Here is a 20,000-nt window from a genome sequence, read left to right as displayed (position 1 = left end):
CAGAGAAAGACTTTCGTCTTGTTTACATCAGGGTCCCCCATTTTCAATTCATCATAACATACATAACATACAGATAGACAGTACTGCTACATCTATACATTTATGACATACCAGATTTACAAATACAGTACTGGTTGTGATACAAAAAGAGTCTAAAAAAGAGAGTATATACATTTGACGAAGAAACTGTACATTGGAGGAGGTTGGGTAGGTGGGGTGGAGGGGGGTTGGGTACGTGAGGTGGGGGGGGAACTGTACATTGGAGGAGGTTGTGTGGGTGGGGTGGAGGGGGGGTTGGGTACGTGAGGTGGGGGGGGGGGAACTGTACATTGGAGGAGGTTGTGTGGGTGGGGTGGAGGGAGGTTGGGTAGGCAGGGTGGGGTGGGGGGGAACTGTACATTGGAGGTGGTTGGGTGGGTGGGGTGGAGGGGGGGTTGGGTAGGCAGGGTGGGGTGGGGTGGGGGGGGGGGGTGACTGTACATTGGATTATCGACGAAACCTTACTTGGTCCCAAGAAGAGGGTCTCGTCTATTACTGGGTTAGGACATTTACTGTACATTGGAGGGTGTTGGGTTAGGAGTAGTTTTGAATTGCAGTCTACCGTAGGTGGTATGTACAGTGATACAGGTATAAATATACCATGGTAGTAAGCCATATTGCCAGTGGTACCACTAGTAACTAGTAAGAGTAGGTCTGCATATAGATATAATATATGTATACAGGTGAGTGGATAGGTATATATGTAAGGATAATGTATAGCTTGACCGACACAGAGTTTAGAATACCGAGGCGCCTCGCCGAGGTGTTCTAAACGTAGTAAAGGTCAATTATTTTGCGACAATGACCGAGTATAGGCTATACATTATCCCGCTTATTACATGGCTAACTTACTAACAATATACCTAATTCATTTTACACCATCGACAAGACGAGATCAAATGCAGACGCAGTTGTTCTGTGGCTCTGTCAGCCCAAATAAAGTGATTATTATTATCACCGCTGATGCAGTGTGTGTCAGTGGGCTTGATTGCTCCAGCTGCGAACAGCGGTCATTATTGCTCGGCAGCGGTCCGTTATCGAGTAATAACGGACCGCTGCTAGGGCAACCGAGCGCTATTGACCAATCACAGCATTTCGGCGAATGTTAAAACGCCATGTAATAAGAAGATATATCCAAGCAGTTGTCATAGATATAGACATAGATATACACTAGTCTACACAATATCCTATGATTCCATGAAACATAGGTATTCTTTATGTTAGAAGAACGCTACAAACATTTGATTATCTTACACTTAATCTATCACATCTGAAAAGTCTATAAATCTCCATAAGCAATTATTAATTACGAAGACGATCCCTGCACAAAAAGAAATAAAGTTGGCAAAAAGCATTTTGTGTTCATGTCTGTGCTTGGTCATGGAGAGAGAGAGAGAGAGAGAGAGAGAGAGAGAGAGAGAGAGAGAGAAGAGAGAGAGAGAGAGAGAGAGAGAAAGATTTTGGATAATCTTCCAAAAACTAAAATGTCTGAACCTTTTGAATAGAATTCTCTTTGTCTCTGTAATGTGAAACGGTTTGAAATGCCAGAGCAACATGAAAAAGGGTTTTGGAATGCTGCACCTCTCCCAATGAAGAAACCTGCTCCCAGGTGTGATGACGGTCAAGGCTGAATGAATGAATGAATGAGAACTTTATTAACAGATTGCAGAATGGGTACAGTACAGTACAGCTCAATACATACAATTGTTAAGGGGATGCAGACCAGAGAAAGACTTTCGTCTTGTTTACATCAGGGTCCCCCATTTTCAATTCATCGTAACATATATGACATACATGACATACAGATAGACAGTACTGCTACATCTATACATTTATGACATACCAGATTTGCAATTACAGTACTGTTTGTGATACAAAAAGAGTCCAGAAAGAAAAGAGTATATACATTAGGCGTAGAAACTGTACATTGGATTGGGTAGGTGGGGGACTGTACATTGGAGGTGGTTGGGTGGGTGGGGGGGGGGGTTGGGTAGGAGTGGGGGGGGGGGGGTGGTTGGGTAGGAGTGGGGGGGGGGGGGGTTGGGTAGGAGGGGTGGGTGGGGGACACTGTACAACTGTACAAACAACACTGTACATTGGATTATTGACAAGACCATACTTGGTAATTTACTGTACATTGGAGGGGGTTGTGTTCGGACATTTACAGGGGCCAGTTTCGAGTTGCAGTCTCCCTTAGGTGTTTTTTGAGAGTGTTTTTGAAAGTGGGTAGTGATTCACATTCCTTTACAGCTTTGGGTAGGGCGTTCCACATTGATGTGGCATAATTGCGAAACGTGTTTAGTCCCTCTCTCTCTCTCTCTCTCTCTCTCTCTCTCTCTCTCTCTCTCTCTCTCTCTCTCGCTCTCTCTCTCTCTCTCTCTCTCTCTCTCTCTCTCTCAAATGCTTTACTTGTACGAACCGGTGAATTAAAAGTACTATTAATTTCATTGATCAGGGCCTAGCTGCTGTGACTTGCAGTCAGATGAAATTACATGACAACACGTCTGCCGGTGAAGGGCTTTGATAAGAGCAACATCGTACCAATACAGAGAGCATTCTCTCCCTGCAAACGCTCTCTCCAGGGGGGGGCCCTCTCTCTGGCACGGCCTGGTCTGACTCCTCTAAACAACTCCTTCCAAATGATTAATAAATGTGTTCATGGTTGGATTATTCCCATGTTTTATTCAATATTGTTCCATTATAATGTGCAGGGTCCAGAGAACACTGGATTTCATGATATGGGATAAAAGCAATGTGTTTTTTATGGTAACTGTATTTAATTACAGTAGGGTGCTGCTGAAAATACAGTAATACAATTACAGACCCGTTGGTGAAGTGAGGTGTTTACCTGTTGGATCCGTCAGAATAATGAAGGGAAAGCAGGATTTAGAGCAATTACAGACGCTTAAAGGAGCGTATCTTGGTTGGAGCTTGCTGTAGATCATAATTAAGCTTTTTCAAATTACAGTTGGGGATTGTAATATGTTGTTAATTTAATTATTATTCTATGAATTGAACCCTTGCACAGAAGAGCCATATAAGTCTATTGTATGTTTTGGACAGTATTTGCTGTTGTAAAATCAATCCAAATCACTTCACCAGAAAGTACTCAGCCTCTACTGTCTTTAACACAACACTCTAACTTACCATCTTTAGATAATAAAGTACTCAACCTCTACTGTCTTTAACTATGAATGAACACAACACTAACTTACCATCTTTAGATAATAAAGTACTCAACCTCTACTGTCTTTAACTATGAACCAACACAACACTCCAACTTACCATCTTTAGATAATAAAGTACTCAACCTCTACTGTCTTTAACTATGAACCAACACAACTCTAACTTACCATCTTTAGATAATAAAGTACTCAACCTCTACTGTCTTTAACTATGAATGAACACAACACTCTAACTTACCATCTTTAGATAATAAAGTACTCAACCTCTACTGTCTTTAACTATGAATGAACACAACACTCTAACTTAACATCTTTAGATAATAAAGTACTCAACCTCTACTTATATGATGAATTGAAAATGGGGGACCCTGGTGGAAACAAGACGAAAGTCTTTCTCTGGTCTGCATCCCCTTAACAATTGTATGTATTGAGATGTACTGTACTGTACCCATTCTGCAATCTGTTAATAAACTTTTCAATCAATCAATCAATACTGTCTTTAACTATGAATGAACACAACACTCTAACTTACCATCTTTAGATAATAAAGTACTCAACCTCTGCTGTCTTTAACTATGAATGAACACAACACTCTAACTTACCATCTTTAGATAATAAAGTACTCAACCTCTACTGTCTTTAACTATGAATGAACACAACACTCTAACTTACCATCTTTAGATAATAAAGTACTCAACCTCTACTGTCTTTAACTATGAATGAACACAACACTCTAACTTACCATCTTTAGATAATAAAGTACTCAACCTCTACTGTCTTTAACTATGAATGAACACAACACACTAACTTACCATCTTTAGATAATAAAGCACTCAACCTCTACTGTCTTTAACTAGGAATGAACACAACACTCCAACTTACCATCTTTAGATAATAAAGTACTCAACCTCTACTGTCTTTAACTATGAATGAACACAACACACTAACTTACCATCTTTAGATAATAAAGTACTCAACCTCTACTGTCTTTAACTATGAATGAACACAACACACTAACTTACCATCTTTAGATAATAAAGTACTCAACCTCTACTGTCTTTAACTATGAATGAACACAACACTCTAACTTACCATCTTTAGATAATAAAGTACTCAACCTCTACTGTCTTTAACTATGAATGAACACAACACTCTAACTTACCATCTTTAGATAATAAAGTACTCAACCTCTACTGTCTTTAACTATGAATGAACACAACACTCTAACTTACCATATTTAGATAATAAAGCACTCAACCTCTACTGTCTTTAACTATGAATGAACACAACACTCTAACTTAACATCTTTAGATAATAAAGTACTCAACCTCTACTGTCTTTAACTATGAATGAACACAACACTCTAACTTACCATCTTTAGATAATAAAGTACTCAACCTCTGCTGTCTTTAACTATGAATGAACACAACACTCTAACTTACCATCTTTAGATAATAAAGTACTCAACCTCTACTGTCTTTAACTATGAATGAACACAACACTCTAACTTACCATCTTTAGATAATAAAGTACTCAACCTCTACTGTCTTTAACTATGAATGAACACAACACTCTAACTTACCATATTTAGATAATAAAGTACTCAACCTCTACTGTCTTTAACTATGAATGAACACAACACACTAACTTACCATCTTTAGATAATAAAGCACTCAACCTCTACTGTCTTTAACTATGAATGAACACAACACTCTAACTTACCATCTTTAGATAATAAAGTACTCAACCTCTACTGTCTTTAACTATGAATGAACACAACACACTAACTTACCATCTTTAGATAATAAAGTACTCAACCTCTACTGTCTTTAACTATGAATGAACACAACACACTAACTTACCATCTTTAGATAATAAAGTACTCAACCTCTACTGTCTTTAACTATGAATGAACACAACACACTAACTTACCATCATTAGATAATAAAGTACTCAACCTCTACTGTCTTTAACTATGAATGAACACAACACTCTAACTTACCATCTTTAGATAATAAAGTACTCAACCTCTACTGTCTTTAACTATGAATGAACACAACACTCTAACTTACCATCTTTAGATAATAAAGCACTCAACCTCTACTGTCTTTAACTATGAATGAACACAACACTCTAACTTACCATCATTAGATAATAAAGTACTCAACCTCTACTGTCTTTAACTATGAATGAACACAACACTCTAACTTACCATCTTTAGATAATAAAGTACTCAACCTCTACTGTCTTTAACTATGAATGAACACAACACTCTAACTTACCATCTTTAGATAATAAAGTACTCAACCTCTACTGTCTTTAACTATGAATGAACACAACACTCTAACTTACCATCTTTAGATAATAAAGTACTCAACCTCTACTGTCTTTAACTATGAATGAACACAACACTCTAACTTACCATCTTTAGATAATAAAGTACTCAACCTCTACTGTCTTTAACTATGAATGAACACAACACTCTAACTTAACATCTTTAGATAATAAAGTACTCAACCTCTACTGTCTTTAACTATGAATGAACACAACACTCTAACTTACCATCTTTAGATAATAAAGTACTCAACCTCTGCTGTCTTTAACTATGAATGAACACAACACTCTAACTTACCATCTTTAGATAATAAAGTACTCAACCTCTACTGTCTTTAACTATGAATGAACACAACACTCTAACTTACCATCTTTAGATAATAAAGTACTCAACCTCTACTGTCTTTAACTATGAATGAACACAACACTCTAACTTACCATCTTTAGATAATAAAGTACTCAACCTCTACTGTCTTTAACTATGAATGAACACAACACACTAACTTACCATCTTTAGATAATAAAGCACTCAACCTCTACTGTCTTTAACTATGAATGAACACAACACTCTAACTTACCATCTTTAGATAATAAAGTACTCAACCTCTACTGTCTTTAACTATGAATGAACACAACACACTAACTTACCATCTTTAGATAATAAAGTACTCAACCTCTACTGTCTTTAACTATGAATGAACACAACACACTAACTTACCATCTTTAGATAATAAAGTACTCAACCTCTACTGTCTTTAACTATGAATGAACACAACACTCTAACTTACCATCTTTAGATAATAAAGTACTCAACCTCTACTGTCTTTAACTATGAATGAACACAACACTCTAACTTACCATCTTTAGATAATAAAGTACTCAACCTCTACTGTCTTTAACTATGAATGAACACAACACTCTAACTTACCATATTTAGATAATAAAGCACTCAACCTCTACTGTCTTTAACTATGAATGAACACAACACTCTAACTTAACATCTTTAGATAATAAAGTACTCAACCTCTACTGTCTTTAACTATGAATGAACACAACACTCTAACTTACCATCTTTAGATAATAAAGTACTCAACCTCTGCTGTCTTTAACTATGAATGAACACAACACTCTAACTTACCATCTTTAGATAATAAAGTACTCAACCTCTACTGTCTTTAACTATGAATGAACACAACACTCTAACTTACCATCTTTAGATAATAAAGTACTCAACCTCTACTGTCTTTAACTATGAATGAACACAACACTCTAACTTACCATATTTAGATAATAAAGTACTCAACATCTACTGTCTTTAACTATGAATGAACACAACACACTAACTTACCATCTTTAGATAATAAAGCACTCAACCTCTACTGTCTTTAACTATGAATGAACACAACACTCTAACTTACCATCTTTAGATAATAAAGTACTCAACCTCTACTGTCTTTAACTATGAATGAACACAACACACTAACTTACCATCTTTAGATAATAAAGTACTCAACCTCTACTGTCTTTAACTATGAATGAACACAACACACTAACTTACCATCTTTAGATAATAAAGTACTCAACCTCTACTGTCTTTAACTATGAATGAACACAACACACTAACTTACCATCATTAGATAATAAAGTACTCAACCTCTACTGTCTTTAACTATGAATGAACACAACACTCTAACTTACCATCTTTAGATAATAAAGTACTCAACCTCTACTGTCTTTAACTATGAATGAACACAACACTCTAACTTACCATCTTTAGATAATAAAGCACTCAACCTCTACTGTCTTTAACTATGAATGAACACAACACTCTAACTTACCATCATTAGATAATAAAGTACTCAACCTCTACTGTCTTTAACTATGAACACAACACTCTAACTTACCATCTTTAGATAATAAAGTACTCAACCTCTACTGTCTTTAACTATGAATGAACACAACACTCTAACTTACCATCTTTAGATAATAAAGCACTCAACCTCTACTGTCTTTAACTATGAATGAACACAACACTCTAACTTACCATCTTTAGATAATAAAGTACTCAACCTCTACTGTCTTTAACTATGAATGAACACAACACACTAACTTACCATCTTTAGATAATAAAGTACTCAACCTCTACTGTCTTTAACTATGAATGAACACAACACACTAACTTACCATCTTTAGATAATAAAGTACTCAACCTCTACTGTCTTTAACTATGAATGAACACAACACTCTAACTTACCATCTTTAGATAATAAAGTACTCAACCTCTACTGTCTTTAACTATGAATGAACACAACACTCTAACTTACCATCTTTAGATAATAAAGTACTCAACCTCTACTGTCTTTAACTATGAATGAACACAACACTCTAACTTACCATCTTTAGATAATAAAGTACTCAACCTCTACTGTCTTTAACTATGAATGAACACAACACTCTAACTTACCATCTTTAGATAATAAAGCACTCAACCTCTACTGTCTTTAACTATGAATGAACACAACACTCTAACTTAACATCTTTAGATAATAAAGTACTCAACCTCTACTGTCTTTAACTATGAATGAACACAACACTCTAACTTACCATCTTTAGATAATAAAGTACTCAACCTCTGCTGTCTTTAACTATGAATGAACACAACACTCTAACTTACCATCTTTAGATAATAAAGTACTCAACCTCTACTGTCTTTAACTATGAATGAACACAACACTCTAACTTACCATATTTAGATAATAAAGTACTCAACCTCTACTGTCTTTAACTATGAATGAACACAACACACTAACTTACCATCTTTAGATAATAAAGCACTCAACCTCTACTGTCTTTAACTATGAATGAACACAACACTCTAACTTACCATCTTTAGATAATAAAGTACTCAACCTCTACTGTCTTTAACTATGAATGAACACAACACACTAACTTACCATCTTTAGATAATAAAGTACTCAACCTCTACTGTCTTTAACTATGAATGAACACAACACACTAACTTACCATCTTTAGATAATAAAGTACTCAACCTCTACTGTCTTTAACTATGAATGAACACAACACACTAACTTACCATCTTTAGATAATAAAGTACTCAACCTCTACTGTCTTTAACTATGAATGAACACAACACTCTAACTTACCATCTTTAGATAATAAAGTACTCAACCTCTACTCTCTTTAACTATGAATGAACACAACACTCTAACTTACCATCTTTAGATAATAAAGTACTCAACCTCTACTGTCTTTAACTATGAATGAACACAACACTCTAACTTACCATCTTTAGATAATAAAGTACTCAACCTCTACTGTCTTTAACTATGAATGAACACAACACTCTAACTTACCATCTTTAGATAATAAAGCACTCAACCTCTACTGTCTTTAACTATGAATGAACACAACACTCTAACTTACCATCTTTTGATAATAAAGTACTCAACCTCTACTGTCTTTAACTATGAATGAACACAACACACTAACTTACCATCTTTAGATAATAAAGTACTCAACCTCTACTGTCTTTAACTATGAATGAACACAACACTCTAACTTACCATCTTTAGATAATAAAGCACTCAACCTCTACTGTCTTTAACTATGAATGAACACAACACTCTAACTTAACATCTTTAGATAATAAAGTACTCAACCTCTACTGTCTTTAACTATGAATGAACACAACACTCTAACTTAACATCTTTAGATAATAAAGTACTCAACATCTACTGTCTTTAACTATGAATGAACACAACACTCTAACTTACCATATTTAGATAATAAAGTACTCAACCTCTGCTGTCTTTAACTATGAATGAACACAACACTCTAACTTACCATCTTTAGATAATAAAGTACTCAACCTCTACTGTCTTTAACTATGAATGAACACAACACTCTAACTTAACATCTTTAGATAATAAAGTACTCAACCTCTACTGTCTTTAACTATGAACCAACACAACTCTAACTTACCATCTTTAGATAATAAAGTACTCAACCTCTACTGTCTTTAACTATGAATGAACACAACACTCTAACTTACCATCTTTAGATAATAAAGTACTCAACCTCTACTGTCTTTAACTATGAATGAACACAACACTCTAACTTAACATCTTTAGATAATAAAGTACTCAACCTCTACTGTCTTTAACTATGAATGAACACAACACTCTAACTTACCATCTTTAGATAATAAAGTACTCAACCTCTGCTGTCTTTAACTATGAATGAACACAACACTCTAACTTACCATCTTTAGATAATAAAGTACTCAACCTCTACTGTCTTTAACTATGAATGAACACAACACTCTAACTTACCATCTTTAGATAATAAAGTACTCAACCTCTACTGTCTTTAACTATGAATGAACACAACACTCTAACTTACCATCTTTAGATAATAAAGCACTCAACCTCTACTGTCTTTAACTATGAATGAACACAACACTCTAACTTAACATCTTTAGATAATAAAGTACTCAACCTCTACTGTCTTTAACTATGAATGAACACAACACTCTAACTTAACATCTTTAGATAATAAAGTATACTCAACCTCTGTCTTTAATGAACACAACACACTAATTTACCGTCTTAAGATAATAAAGTTTGAAAACATTGTTCCTCTGAAAACATAAAATGGAGTTATATAGTTCTTCATCTGAGGTACTCAATTGTGGAGTTTTGAAATTGATTGAATGAAAACTTTATTTAACAGATTGCAGAATGGGTACAATACAGTACGGCTCAATACACACAATTGTTAAGGGGATGCAGACCAGAGAAAGACTTTCGTCTCGTTTACATCAGGGTCCCCCTTAGTAGCTGAAGGTAATCTTAACTCTTAAGTAAGTAATCTTACATCTTTGAGTAATGTAGATGAAATTGCGTAGTACAAATTGAAGCAGGTTATACCAGTCATCTCTGACAGATTACATTACAAAAGTATACCAACTCACAGTTTCAAATGTAAAAATAAGTAGCCTAAAATGCCACATCAGTGGAACCGGTGATGTAGGTATAGATGGATGGATTCGTTCTATCAATCAATCAAGCAATCAATCAATCAATCACTTCTCTCGTATTTCAAAGACAAAGACGGGCCGCACGGGGCATATTCCGTTTCGTGGTGCGCTCCGTGTTCTCTGCAAAGATCAGAGTTAAAAGGAAGGGGGGGTTGTGAGGTTGAACCCTGTCGTCACTATACCCTAACTGAAATCAGAGATTGTGTGGTAAGAGGGAGAATAATGATAGCCTGGCCTATACTCAACCATGATGAGCGTTTCATAGAAAAAGAGAGGGTGGCTCTTTTCAAAATCCAGGAGGATCATTCGCCACTTACAGGAGTGCAGACACAACAGCACTTGAGACGTGGCGTGTGGAGAAACAAGGTGTGGAAGAAAGAGAGAGAGACTGAATCACTACAACTTCTCATTTCAAGTCAAGGCGGCATCGTGACAGTGGACTCGTGTGTCCCAGTTTAACCCTTCCACTGCCACGCGACAGAAGGTTAACCCTTTACTATCACATGTACGTCAGGCCCCCAGACTGGAGGAGACCCCCCCCCCAGAAGACAGACGTGTACGTCAGGCCCCCAGACTGGAGGAGACCCCCCCCCCCCAGAAGACAGACGTGTACGTCAGGCCCCAGACTGGAGGAGACCCCCCCAGAAGACAGACGTGTACGTCAGGCCCCCAGACTGGAGGAGACCCCCCCAGAAGACAGACGTGTACGTCAGGCCCCCAGACTGGAGGAGACCCCCCCAGAAGACAGACTGCGAGGGCAGAGGGGGTGAAGTCGAGTCAAGTCTAAATGTATATAAAGCACATTTCGTAGACGGAGGCAATGCTCTGTTTTTCAGTGCACTAAAAAAAACTAAAACCAAAGAAAAAGGTGCAGTAAAGTGCAAAAAAGAGTGCAGTGGTTTAGCAGCAGTTATTAAAGGCAGACACAAACAAAACATAACGTTCTTTTGAGAAAGTTGTGAGAATAAAAGGCTGAAAAAGCCGCTTGTCGACAACATCTTTTTTTCTATACATGAAAAGTGACGGAGAGAGAGATGTTTTTATACCAGAGAGGTATACCAGAGAGGGAGAGAGAGAGAGAGAGAGAGAGAGAGAGAGAGAGAGAGAGAGAGAGAGGGAAGAGAGAGAGAGAGAGAGAGAGAGAGAGAGAGAGAGAGAGAGAGAGAGAGAGAGAGAGAGAGAGAGAGAGAGAGGGGGGGGGGAGAGAGAGATGTTTTTATACCAGAGAGAGAGAGGGGAGGAGGAGGGAGAGAGGAGAGAGTGTTTTTATAACCAGAGAGAGAGAGAGAGAGAGAGAGAGAGAGAGAGAGAGAGAGAGAGAGAGAGGAGAGAGAGAGAGAGAGAGAGAGAGAGAGAGAGAGAGAGAGAGAGAGAGAGAGAGAAGAGAGAGAGAGAGAAAGAAGAGAGAGAGAGAAGAGAGAGAGAGAGAGAGAGAGAGAGGAGAGAGAGAGAGAGAGAGAGAGAGAGAGAGAGAGAGAGAGAGAGGAGAGAGAGAGAGATGTTTTTATACCAGAGCGGGAGGGGGGGCGGGTCAGGAGGGGGGGCGGGTCAGGAGAGGGGGTATTATCAGACGCTCCTTCCAAACTCAGTGATCACTGCTGCTCTCTCGTTACAAACAGAAAACACAACAACCAACCACCCTTTAGAAACAGAGCCTCGTCGCTGAACAAACATGGATTATTGGAAAGAGGTGAGTTTTTTTGTAACCTAATCTAAATCTAGCACACTCTCAGTCAGGAGGAGCAAAACAGAAAGAAGCATTTCATGCAAAGTATTCTGTATTTCTGTTATGACAACTAATAAAGAAAGAAAAGTACATTTTATTCTAGATTGGGGCTTTTTCATTAACAACATTCATTAATTAACAATGTTTTCACTTGTTACCCGGTCGTTTAAAATACCAGACCTCGTGAGAGGAACTATATATTTATTTTTACTTCGTTACTTAGTTAAATGAATAAATAACGTTTATTATTAGTATGTCACTCACAACGTGTGGTGAATGAATGAATGAAAACTTTATTTAACAGATTGCAGAATGGGTACAATACAGTACGGCTCAATACATACAATTGTTAAGGGGATGCAGACCTGAGAAAGACGTTTGTCTTGTTTCCATCAGGGTCCCCCATTTTCCCAGGTATCACGCAAAACAGCGGTGCGGGAATATGGAGGAATTAAAAAGTCTTTATTGTGCCACTGCTGCTTAAAAAAGCCTTTTTAATGAATGTATCCGTCTTGTTGCAATACATCCCAGTCTTGTTCCAATCGTTGTTGTAAAACAGTAACTTACTCACAGTACGTGCCTAGTTGAAGTCTGCTGCTTGGTTCTGTAAGATTGTGCTTCATACAGTAAAACTAAAAAAAGTTAAAAGAATAAAGACCCAACAAATAATACAAAGTAACAAAATGCAAAAATGTACTAGAAGTCGGTGCATACAAAATTGTGTTATGTGCACTGTAAAAAAAAATATTTTCACGGTAAATTCACTGTAAAATACAACAAATTACATTTTTTATCAAAATATTAACCATTAAATAAAGGTTGTAATCTGTCAAAATTATTTGATTTTCCTGTAATTTGACAGTAAGTATTTGGCAACCGTTGATGCCGGACATTTACTGTTTTCTTGCAGCTTTTTTTCTTTTCTTACAGTGTGGTCTTATGTTTGGACAAATTACTTCCATAGTCACGTTACAGTAAGCAAAGGTGTACGCAAATAAATAAATTAACCTCACATTTACATGATCCTTGTTTTGTTCCAGAGCATATATTTTGACAACTTCGAGAACAGCTCGGACGAGTCGGGGGACTTCGACCCGGACTACCACGAGACCCACCACGAGCCCTGCGAGCGGGTGCTCAGCAAGGACTTCTACCGCGTCTTCCTGCCCACCGTCTATGGAATAATCTTCATTTTGGGAATCATCGGCAACGGACTAGTGGTGGCCGTGATGGGCTACCAGAAGAAGGTCAAGACCATGACGGACAAGTACCGCCTGCACCTCTCCGTGGCCGACCTGCTGTTCGTCCTGACGCTGCCCTTCTGGGCGGTGGACGCCGCCAGCACCTGGTACTTTGGGAACTTCCTGTGCGTGGCGGTGCACATGATCTACACCGTCAACCTGTACAGCAGCGTGTTGATCCTGGCCTTCATCAGCCTGGACCGCTACCTGGCGGTGGTGCGCGCCACCAACAGCCAAGCCGCCCGCAAGCTGCTGGCCAACCGCGTGATCTACGTGGGCGTGTGGCTCCCTGCCGCCGTGCTCACCGTGCCCGACCTGGTGTTCGCCAAGGTGCAGGACATGGGCTCGCGGGTCATCTGCGAGCGCATCTACCCGCAGGACTCCAACGCCGTGTGGATGGCGGCGTTCCGCTTCCAGCACATCCTGGTGGGCTTCGTGCTCCCGGGCCTCGTCATCCTCTCCTGCTACTGCATGATCATCGCCAAGCTGTCGCAGGGCTCCAAGGGCCAGGCGCTGAAGAGGAAGGCCCTGAAGACCACCGTCATCCTCATCCTCTGCTTCTTCTGCTGCTGGCTGCCGTACTGCGCGGGCATCCTGGCCGACACGCTGCTGGTGCTCAACGCCGTGCCGCACAGCTGCGCCCTGGAGCAGGTGGTGCAGAAGTGGCTGGCCGTCACGGAGGCGCTGGCCTACTTCCACTGCTGCCTGAACCCCATCCTGTACGCCTTCCTGGGCGTGAAGTTCAAGAAGTCGGCGCGCAGCGCGGCGCTCACCCTCAGCAGCCGCTCCAGCCAGAAGAACCTCATGGCCAACAGCAAGAAGCGCGGCCCGATATCGTCCGTGTCCACCGAGTCGGAGTCCTCCAGCGTTCTGTCCAGTTAGCGGTCACTGCCGCCTCGGGAGGGACGAGGGGAGGAGAACGCACGCTTTGAAACCAACGGACTGACTACATTTGTACAGTTGTAAAGATTTTTTTGAAACTTTATTTTTATTTTCTTTGTATTTTTTTATTTTCTTGTGTCTTGAGGTTTTTATTCTATATATTTTTTTGTATGTGGTTTTGGTCCGTGTTATTGTCCTGTACGCAGCGTGTGTCCTCGGGCAGAGCCTGCTGGTTCGACACAAAGTGCCTCTGCCATGTGCTGCCATGTGCTGTGGAGCTCGTGAAGACCTGTACATACATGTGCTGCCGCTGTGGAGCTCGTGAAGACCTGTACATACATGTGCTGCCGCTGTGGAGCTCGTGAAGACCTGTACATACATGTGCTGCCGCTGTGGAGCTCGTGAAGACCTGTACATACATGTGCTGCCGCTGTGGAGCTCGTGAAGACCTGTACATACGTGTGCTGCCGCTGTGGAGCTCGTGAAGACCTGTACATACGTGTGCTGCCGCTGTGGAGCTCGTGAAGACCTGTACATACGTGTGCTGCCGCTGTGGAGCTCGTGAAGACCTGTACATACGTGTTGTTGTTGTGTGTTCGCACTTAGACTGTGTGATCTTCTGTAAGCTATTATTTATTACTGTCGCCCACACTGGAAGTTTTGTATTAAAAAGAAAAGTATCCTTTTTTGACCTGTGTTCATTTCAAAGTAGTTTAAAAAAAAATTACAAATAAAAACAAATTTCAATAAATTCTACAATTAACTTGTAAATGACTATGGTGTTTATTTTCAAGTCTTTGGAGAGTTCCGCCTTGGGTAGGGGGGGGGGGTTGTGTGTCTTTTCCTAAACACAAACGTCTACCTGATCCGGCAGAGGGAGGGGGGGGGGGGGGGGGGGGGCGGCCCACCAGAGAGGGTCTGTAATTGCAGAGACATCTGTGCACTTTTACATCTCTAAGCTGCGACGACACAAAAGCTAACATCTTCAGTCCAAAATGAGCCCCCATATGGCTTCAACAAAGAAAATAAGATGCTTAGTTCCCCCAAAGTGTTTTCTATTCACATGACCCTGAGATATACTGCCTCCACTATGGCAGGCAGGCCTGTCTGTAGGCGGCTGTGCTGCTGAACCAAACGGGTGAAGGCCGCACACTCTGCCAAGGGGACTGGAATTGGGGCTTTGTTTTAATAAAAAAATAACGGTTTCTTTGGAGTAAACAGGTACACTTGGTTTTAAAATAAGAATCACAGGATTCAGACTAAAGGGACACTTCACCAAAATACAATGCCGATTTATTTTGCACATAATCTCACACACATCCAAAAACTGTTTTGCACACATTCATTTAGTTTGACAGTTATTGAATGAATGAATGATCTTTATTGTCATTGTCACAAGAATGGTACAACGAAGTTTAAAATGCAGCCCTAGGTGCTGACAGTGACACCGTCCTAGATCATAACAACAATACAGAGAGTAAATGAGTTTGAGGATGGCCACCAGTGATGTCACCGGGGACAGTGAATCCTTGTGTTGATCACAGCTCCATGGAGGTAGCAGTCCATATAAGACGAGGTAATTTACACAACACAATGATTCACTGGTGGCCCATAATTCAAACTATTTTACTCTCAATAACTGTCGTCAAACTAAAGGAATGTGTGCACAATTGTTTAGAGTTGTTGAATGTGTGTGAGTTTATGTGCAAAATAATTTTGGTGAAGTTCCCCTTTAACTATCTTTTCCAAGTGTCAGATGCAGGCTTTGTGGAGGGGGGGGGGGGGGCTAAAGAATTTGTGCTGCTTTTATTGCACTCTGCAGTAACTAAATGCGTTCAGCATGTTGCAACAGAACAGAATCATAAATAACTTAATGTAAAAAGGCAGGTTGAGGCTATAGTTGTAGAATAACCTGATAAAGGTCCTCGTACCGAAACGCTGTTCCCAATAAAAGTGTTTTAATTTTTTTGTTCCTTTGAAGAGAGAGAAGAGAGGGGAACATCATTTCACAGAACTCCAAAACAGAACCACCTAACAGAACCTGACCTCATGGGCTGTTTTATCTGATAATGTGGCATCGCTGGAGACCTTATCTGGTTCGACCGTTGAATTATTCAGAAAGGCTGGACTAATGAGAGAGTGGTGTTCAAGGTGGAGACCTGAGGGAAGCAGAGAACAATGCACTGCAGGGACAAGGAAGGCGTTCAAGACGCCCAGCGAGGAGGCATTTCCATCTCTTTAGGTTCCCAGAAAGCCTGCTAAGTGCCGCCATCAACCCCTGAGGTTTATGGACAATTTTAAAGTCTTTGGTTCTCCCAGTGGGGCCGCAGTGAAACAGGATGAAACAGAGAGGGGTTTTGTTTTTCAGTTGGTAATGTTACGGGGGGATTCTGTGATTAGCATTCAGAGCTCAGCGTCTCATGAAGCAGATAGCGAGAGCTTTGCCCGGTTATTGAGCGCTGGCCTCAGCCTCGCTTCTTTAACCTCTGATGGACTAGAGATACACTTTATACCACCACCATGCCCACCAACCGTCACCATAAACCACCACCATGCCCACCAACCGTCACCATAAACCACCACACCGCCCACCAACCATCACCATAAACCACCACACCACGTCAGAGCAGGGCGCTTTTTGTTCCATCTATTTAACCCTTTCAATACCACACCACCAAATGGTTAACCCTTTCACTACCACACTACAGAAGGTTAACCCTTTCACTACCACACTACATACGGTTAACCTTCTGTAGTGTGGTAGTGAAAGGTTAACCTTCTGTAGTGTGGTAGTGAAAGGTTAACCTTTTGTAGTGTGGCAGTGAAAGGGTTATCTGTAGTGTGGTAGTGAAAGGGTTAACCGTCTGTAGTGTGGTAGTGAAAGGTTAACCGTCTGTAGTGTGGTAGTGAAGGTTAACCATGTGGCAGTGAAAGGTTAACCTTCTGTAGTGTGGTAGTGAAAGGGTTAACCTTCTGTAGTGTGGTAGTGAAAGGTTAACCGTCTGTAGTGTGGTAGTGAAAGGTTAACCATCTGTAGTGTGGCAGTGAAAGGTTAACCTTTTGTAGTGTGGTAGTGAAAGGGTTAACCGTCTGTAGTGTGGTAGTGAAAGGGTTAACCGTCTGTAGTGTGGTAGTGAAAGGTTAACCTTCTGTAGTGTGGTAGTGAAAGGTTAACCTTCTGTAGTGTGGTAGTGAAAAGGTTAACCTTCTGTAGTGTGGTAGTGAAAGGGTTAACCTTCTGTAGTGTGGTAGTCGCCTATTCTCAGTCCTTGCCCCACAATGGTGGAATGAACTACCCACCCCAGTTAGGACAGCCGAAACCCGTCCAATCTTTCGCCGTCGACTAAAGACGCACTTCTTCAACCATTATCTGATTTTTTTTTAATTACTAAAAAATATCTAACCCTAACTAACCTTACTGTCATGCACTTGTCCTAATATACTAACCTACACTGTAGAACTCAACACTTTGATGAACATTGTTACTCAGCTGATATAGTTGTGCAGTTCCTGATGACTTGTCGTACAGAACTTGTAAGTCGCTTTGGATAAAAATGTTTCAGCTAAATGACTAAATGTAAATGTAGTGAAAGGGTTAACCTTTTGTAGTGTGGTAGTGAAAGGGTTAACCTTCTGTAGTGTGGTAGTGAAAGGGTTAACCTTCTGTAGTGTGGTAGTGAAATGGTTAACCTTCTGTAGTGTGGTAGTGAAAGGGTTAACCTTCTGTAGTGTGGTAGTGAAAGGGTTAACCTTCTGTAGTGTGATAGTGAAAGGGTTAACCTTCTGTAGTGTGGTAGTGAAAGGGTTAAAGGGGTACCAAAAAAAACACAGCTGATTTTATTTAATTTTGCACATTATTGCTCAATTGCACGTCCCTGGTAAATATTCCATCCCACTGTATTGTTATTTTAATTTTAATTAGTGTATAAATACTGGACCACATTGTGCACAATTGTACAGCCCTGGCCTATTTAATTTAATAAACATTTTATAATTATATTCTATTATGCTTCTATTTTAATTGAGTTTATATTCCATTTGATCTTATTTTACCTTCTATTTTATTCTACCGTAATTGTCTGTCCGTTAATGTGGCACCAAAACGACCAAATCAAATTCCTTGTATGTGTTTAAACTACTTGGCAATAAAGACCTTTCTCATTCTGACCACTGGTGGCCATTTTAAAACTCACTTACTCCCCCAATGACTGTCAAACTGAATTAATGTGTGCAAACCCGACAACCTTTTTATATTATTGTATTGTATTTGTATTTATATTTTATATTTTATAGTGTATATAGATACTGGACTGTATAGGAATGTGAAGCTCTGTACCCCCCCCCCCCCCCTGTATCCCCCATGCTGCTTTGACACCTGACTTTCCCCAAGGGGATTAATAAAGGATCATCTTATCTTATCTTATGTGCAAAATAAATTCGTTTTTTTGGGGTGAAGGGCCCCTTTAACGGTTTCATTATGCAGCCATTCATGTGCGGTCAGAAAAATAACGATATCCTGCTCTGTAACTCACACAGCGTATCTGGAGTCTCTCTACTTCACTGGCTGCACCTGTCCCCACGGAGCCTTAACCCTTTCACTACCACACCACGGAAGGTTAACCGTCTGTAGTGTGGCAGTGAAAGGGTTAACCTGCTGTAGTGTGGTAGTGAAAGGTTAACCGTCTGTAGTGTGGTAGTGAAAGGGTTAACCTTCTGTAGTGTGGCAGTGAAAGGTTAACTGTCTGTAGTGTGGCAGTGAAAGGTTAACCTTCTGTAGTGTGGTAGTGAAAGGGTTAACCGTCTGCAGTGTGGCAGTGAAAGGGTTAACCGTCTGCAGTGTGGTAGTGAAAGGGTTAAGTCCGACTGCCACCGTGAGCTGCTTCCTCGTCCTCTCCTCTGCTGTTGTGGAAGTCTAGCATCCCTTGCCATGCAATATTTCTGGTGGAACATAACTCACACTGACTTTGCTTCAGCAGACTTCGCTCGTGGCGTCCTGCGGGCCTCGTCTGCTCTGCGCTGCCTGCCGGGTTATAGAGGCCAAAGCTGTTGAAGCAGACAGGAAGTAGCCTCCGCGCCGGAACTCCTGAGCCCCTCCGTCAGGTGTCTCGTGTCAGTCGTCCTCCAGAGAGGTCGCTTGACGCCTGGTTGACAGGTGTTTGTGAAGACAAAGATGCCCCACCCTCGTAAACTAACACTGTAGGAATATTGTGAACTGGGAACCCACAGTAAAAAAAACAAACAAACACAAGAGAGGTTCCTTTGGGGTATTAACCTATTATTAAGTGACATTGTTTTGCTTGGGAAGTGGCCAGGCAGGAAGGTTGTTTCCTGCATCGAGAGCTCCAGCGGCCAACAGCCTGTGAAACTGCTTGAATGACCCCCCCCACCCCCACCTGCATTCAAACCGCCGCTGCTTGCTGTGCCCACAGTCAGCGGTCAAAAGGCCAACTGCAGTTAGTGCGGTCGACCGAAGGTGTGAAAGTCATTTTACAGCAAGGAGTACTTGATGTAGAAGTGAGTGAAGGTTTGAGGGA

At 40.3% G+C, this 20,000-nt stretch overlaps 1 protein-coding gene across 1 annotated transcript; it reads left to right on the top strand.

Annotated features, from left to right (window-relative positions):
* The first annotated feature begins 12,180 nt into the window (after positions 1-12,180).
* Positions 12,181-15,222, top strand: LOC311227992 (C-X-C chemokine receptor type 4-like). The gene is made up of 2 exons (XM_084313878.1): positions 12,181-12,307; positions 13,384-15,222. The coding sequence occupies exons 1-2, from the start codon at positions 12,290-12,292 to the stop codon at positions 14,464-14,466; spliced, it is 1,101 nt and encodes a 366-aa protein (XP_084170004.1). The 5' UTR covers positions 12,181-12,289; the 3' UTR covers positions 14,467-15,222.
* Positions 15,223-20,000: the final 4,778 nt, after the last annotated feature.

Source organism: Notolepis coatsorum, assembly GCF_963971535.1.
Source record: "Notolepis coatsorum genome assembly, chromosome: 5".
Taxonomy (NCBI): Eukaryota; Metazoa; Chordata; class Actinopteri; order Aulopiformes; family Paralepididae; genus Notolepis; species Notolepis coatsorum.
Note: the sequence above shows the minus strand (reverse complement) of the source record. Positions and strands in the feature narration are given on the sequence as shown.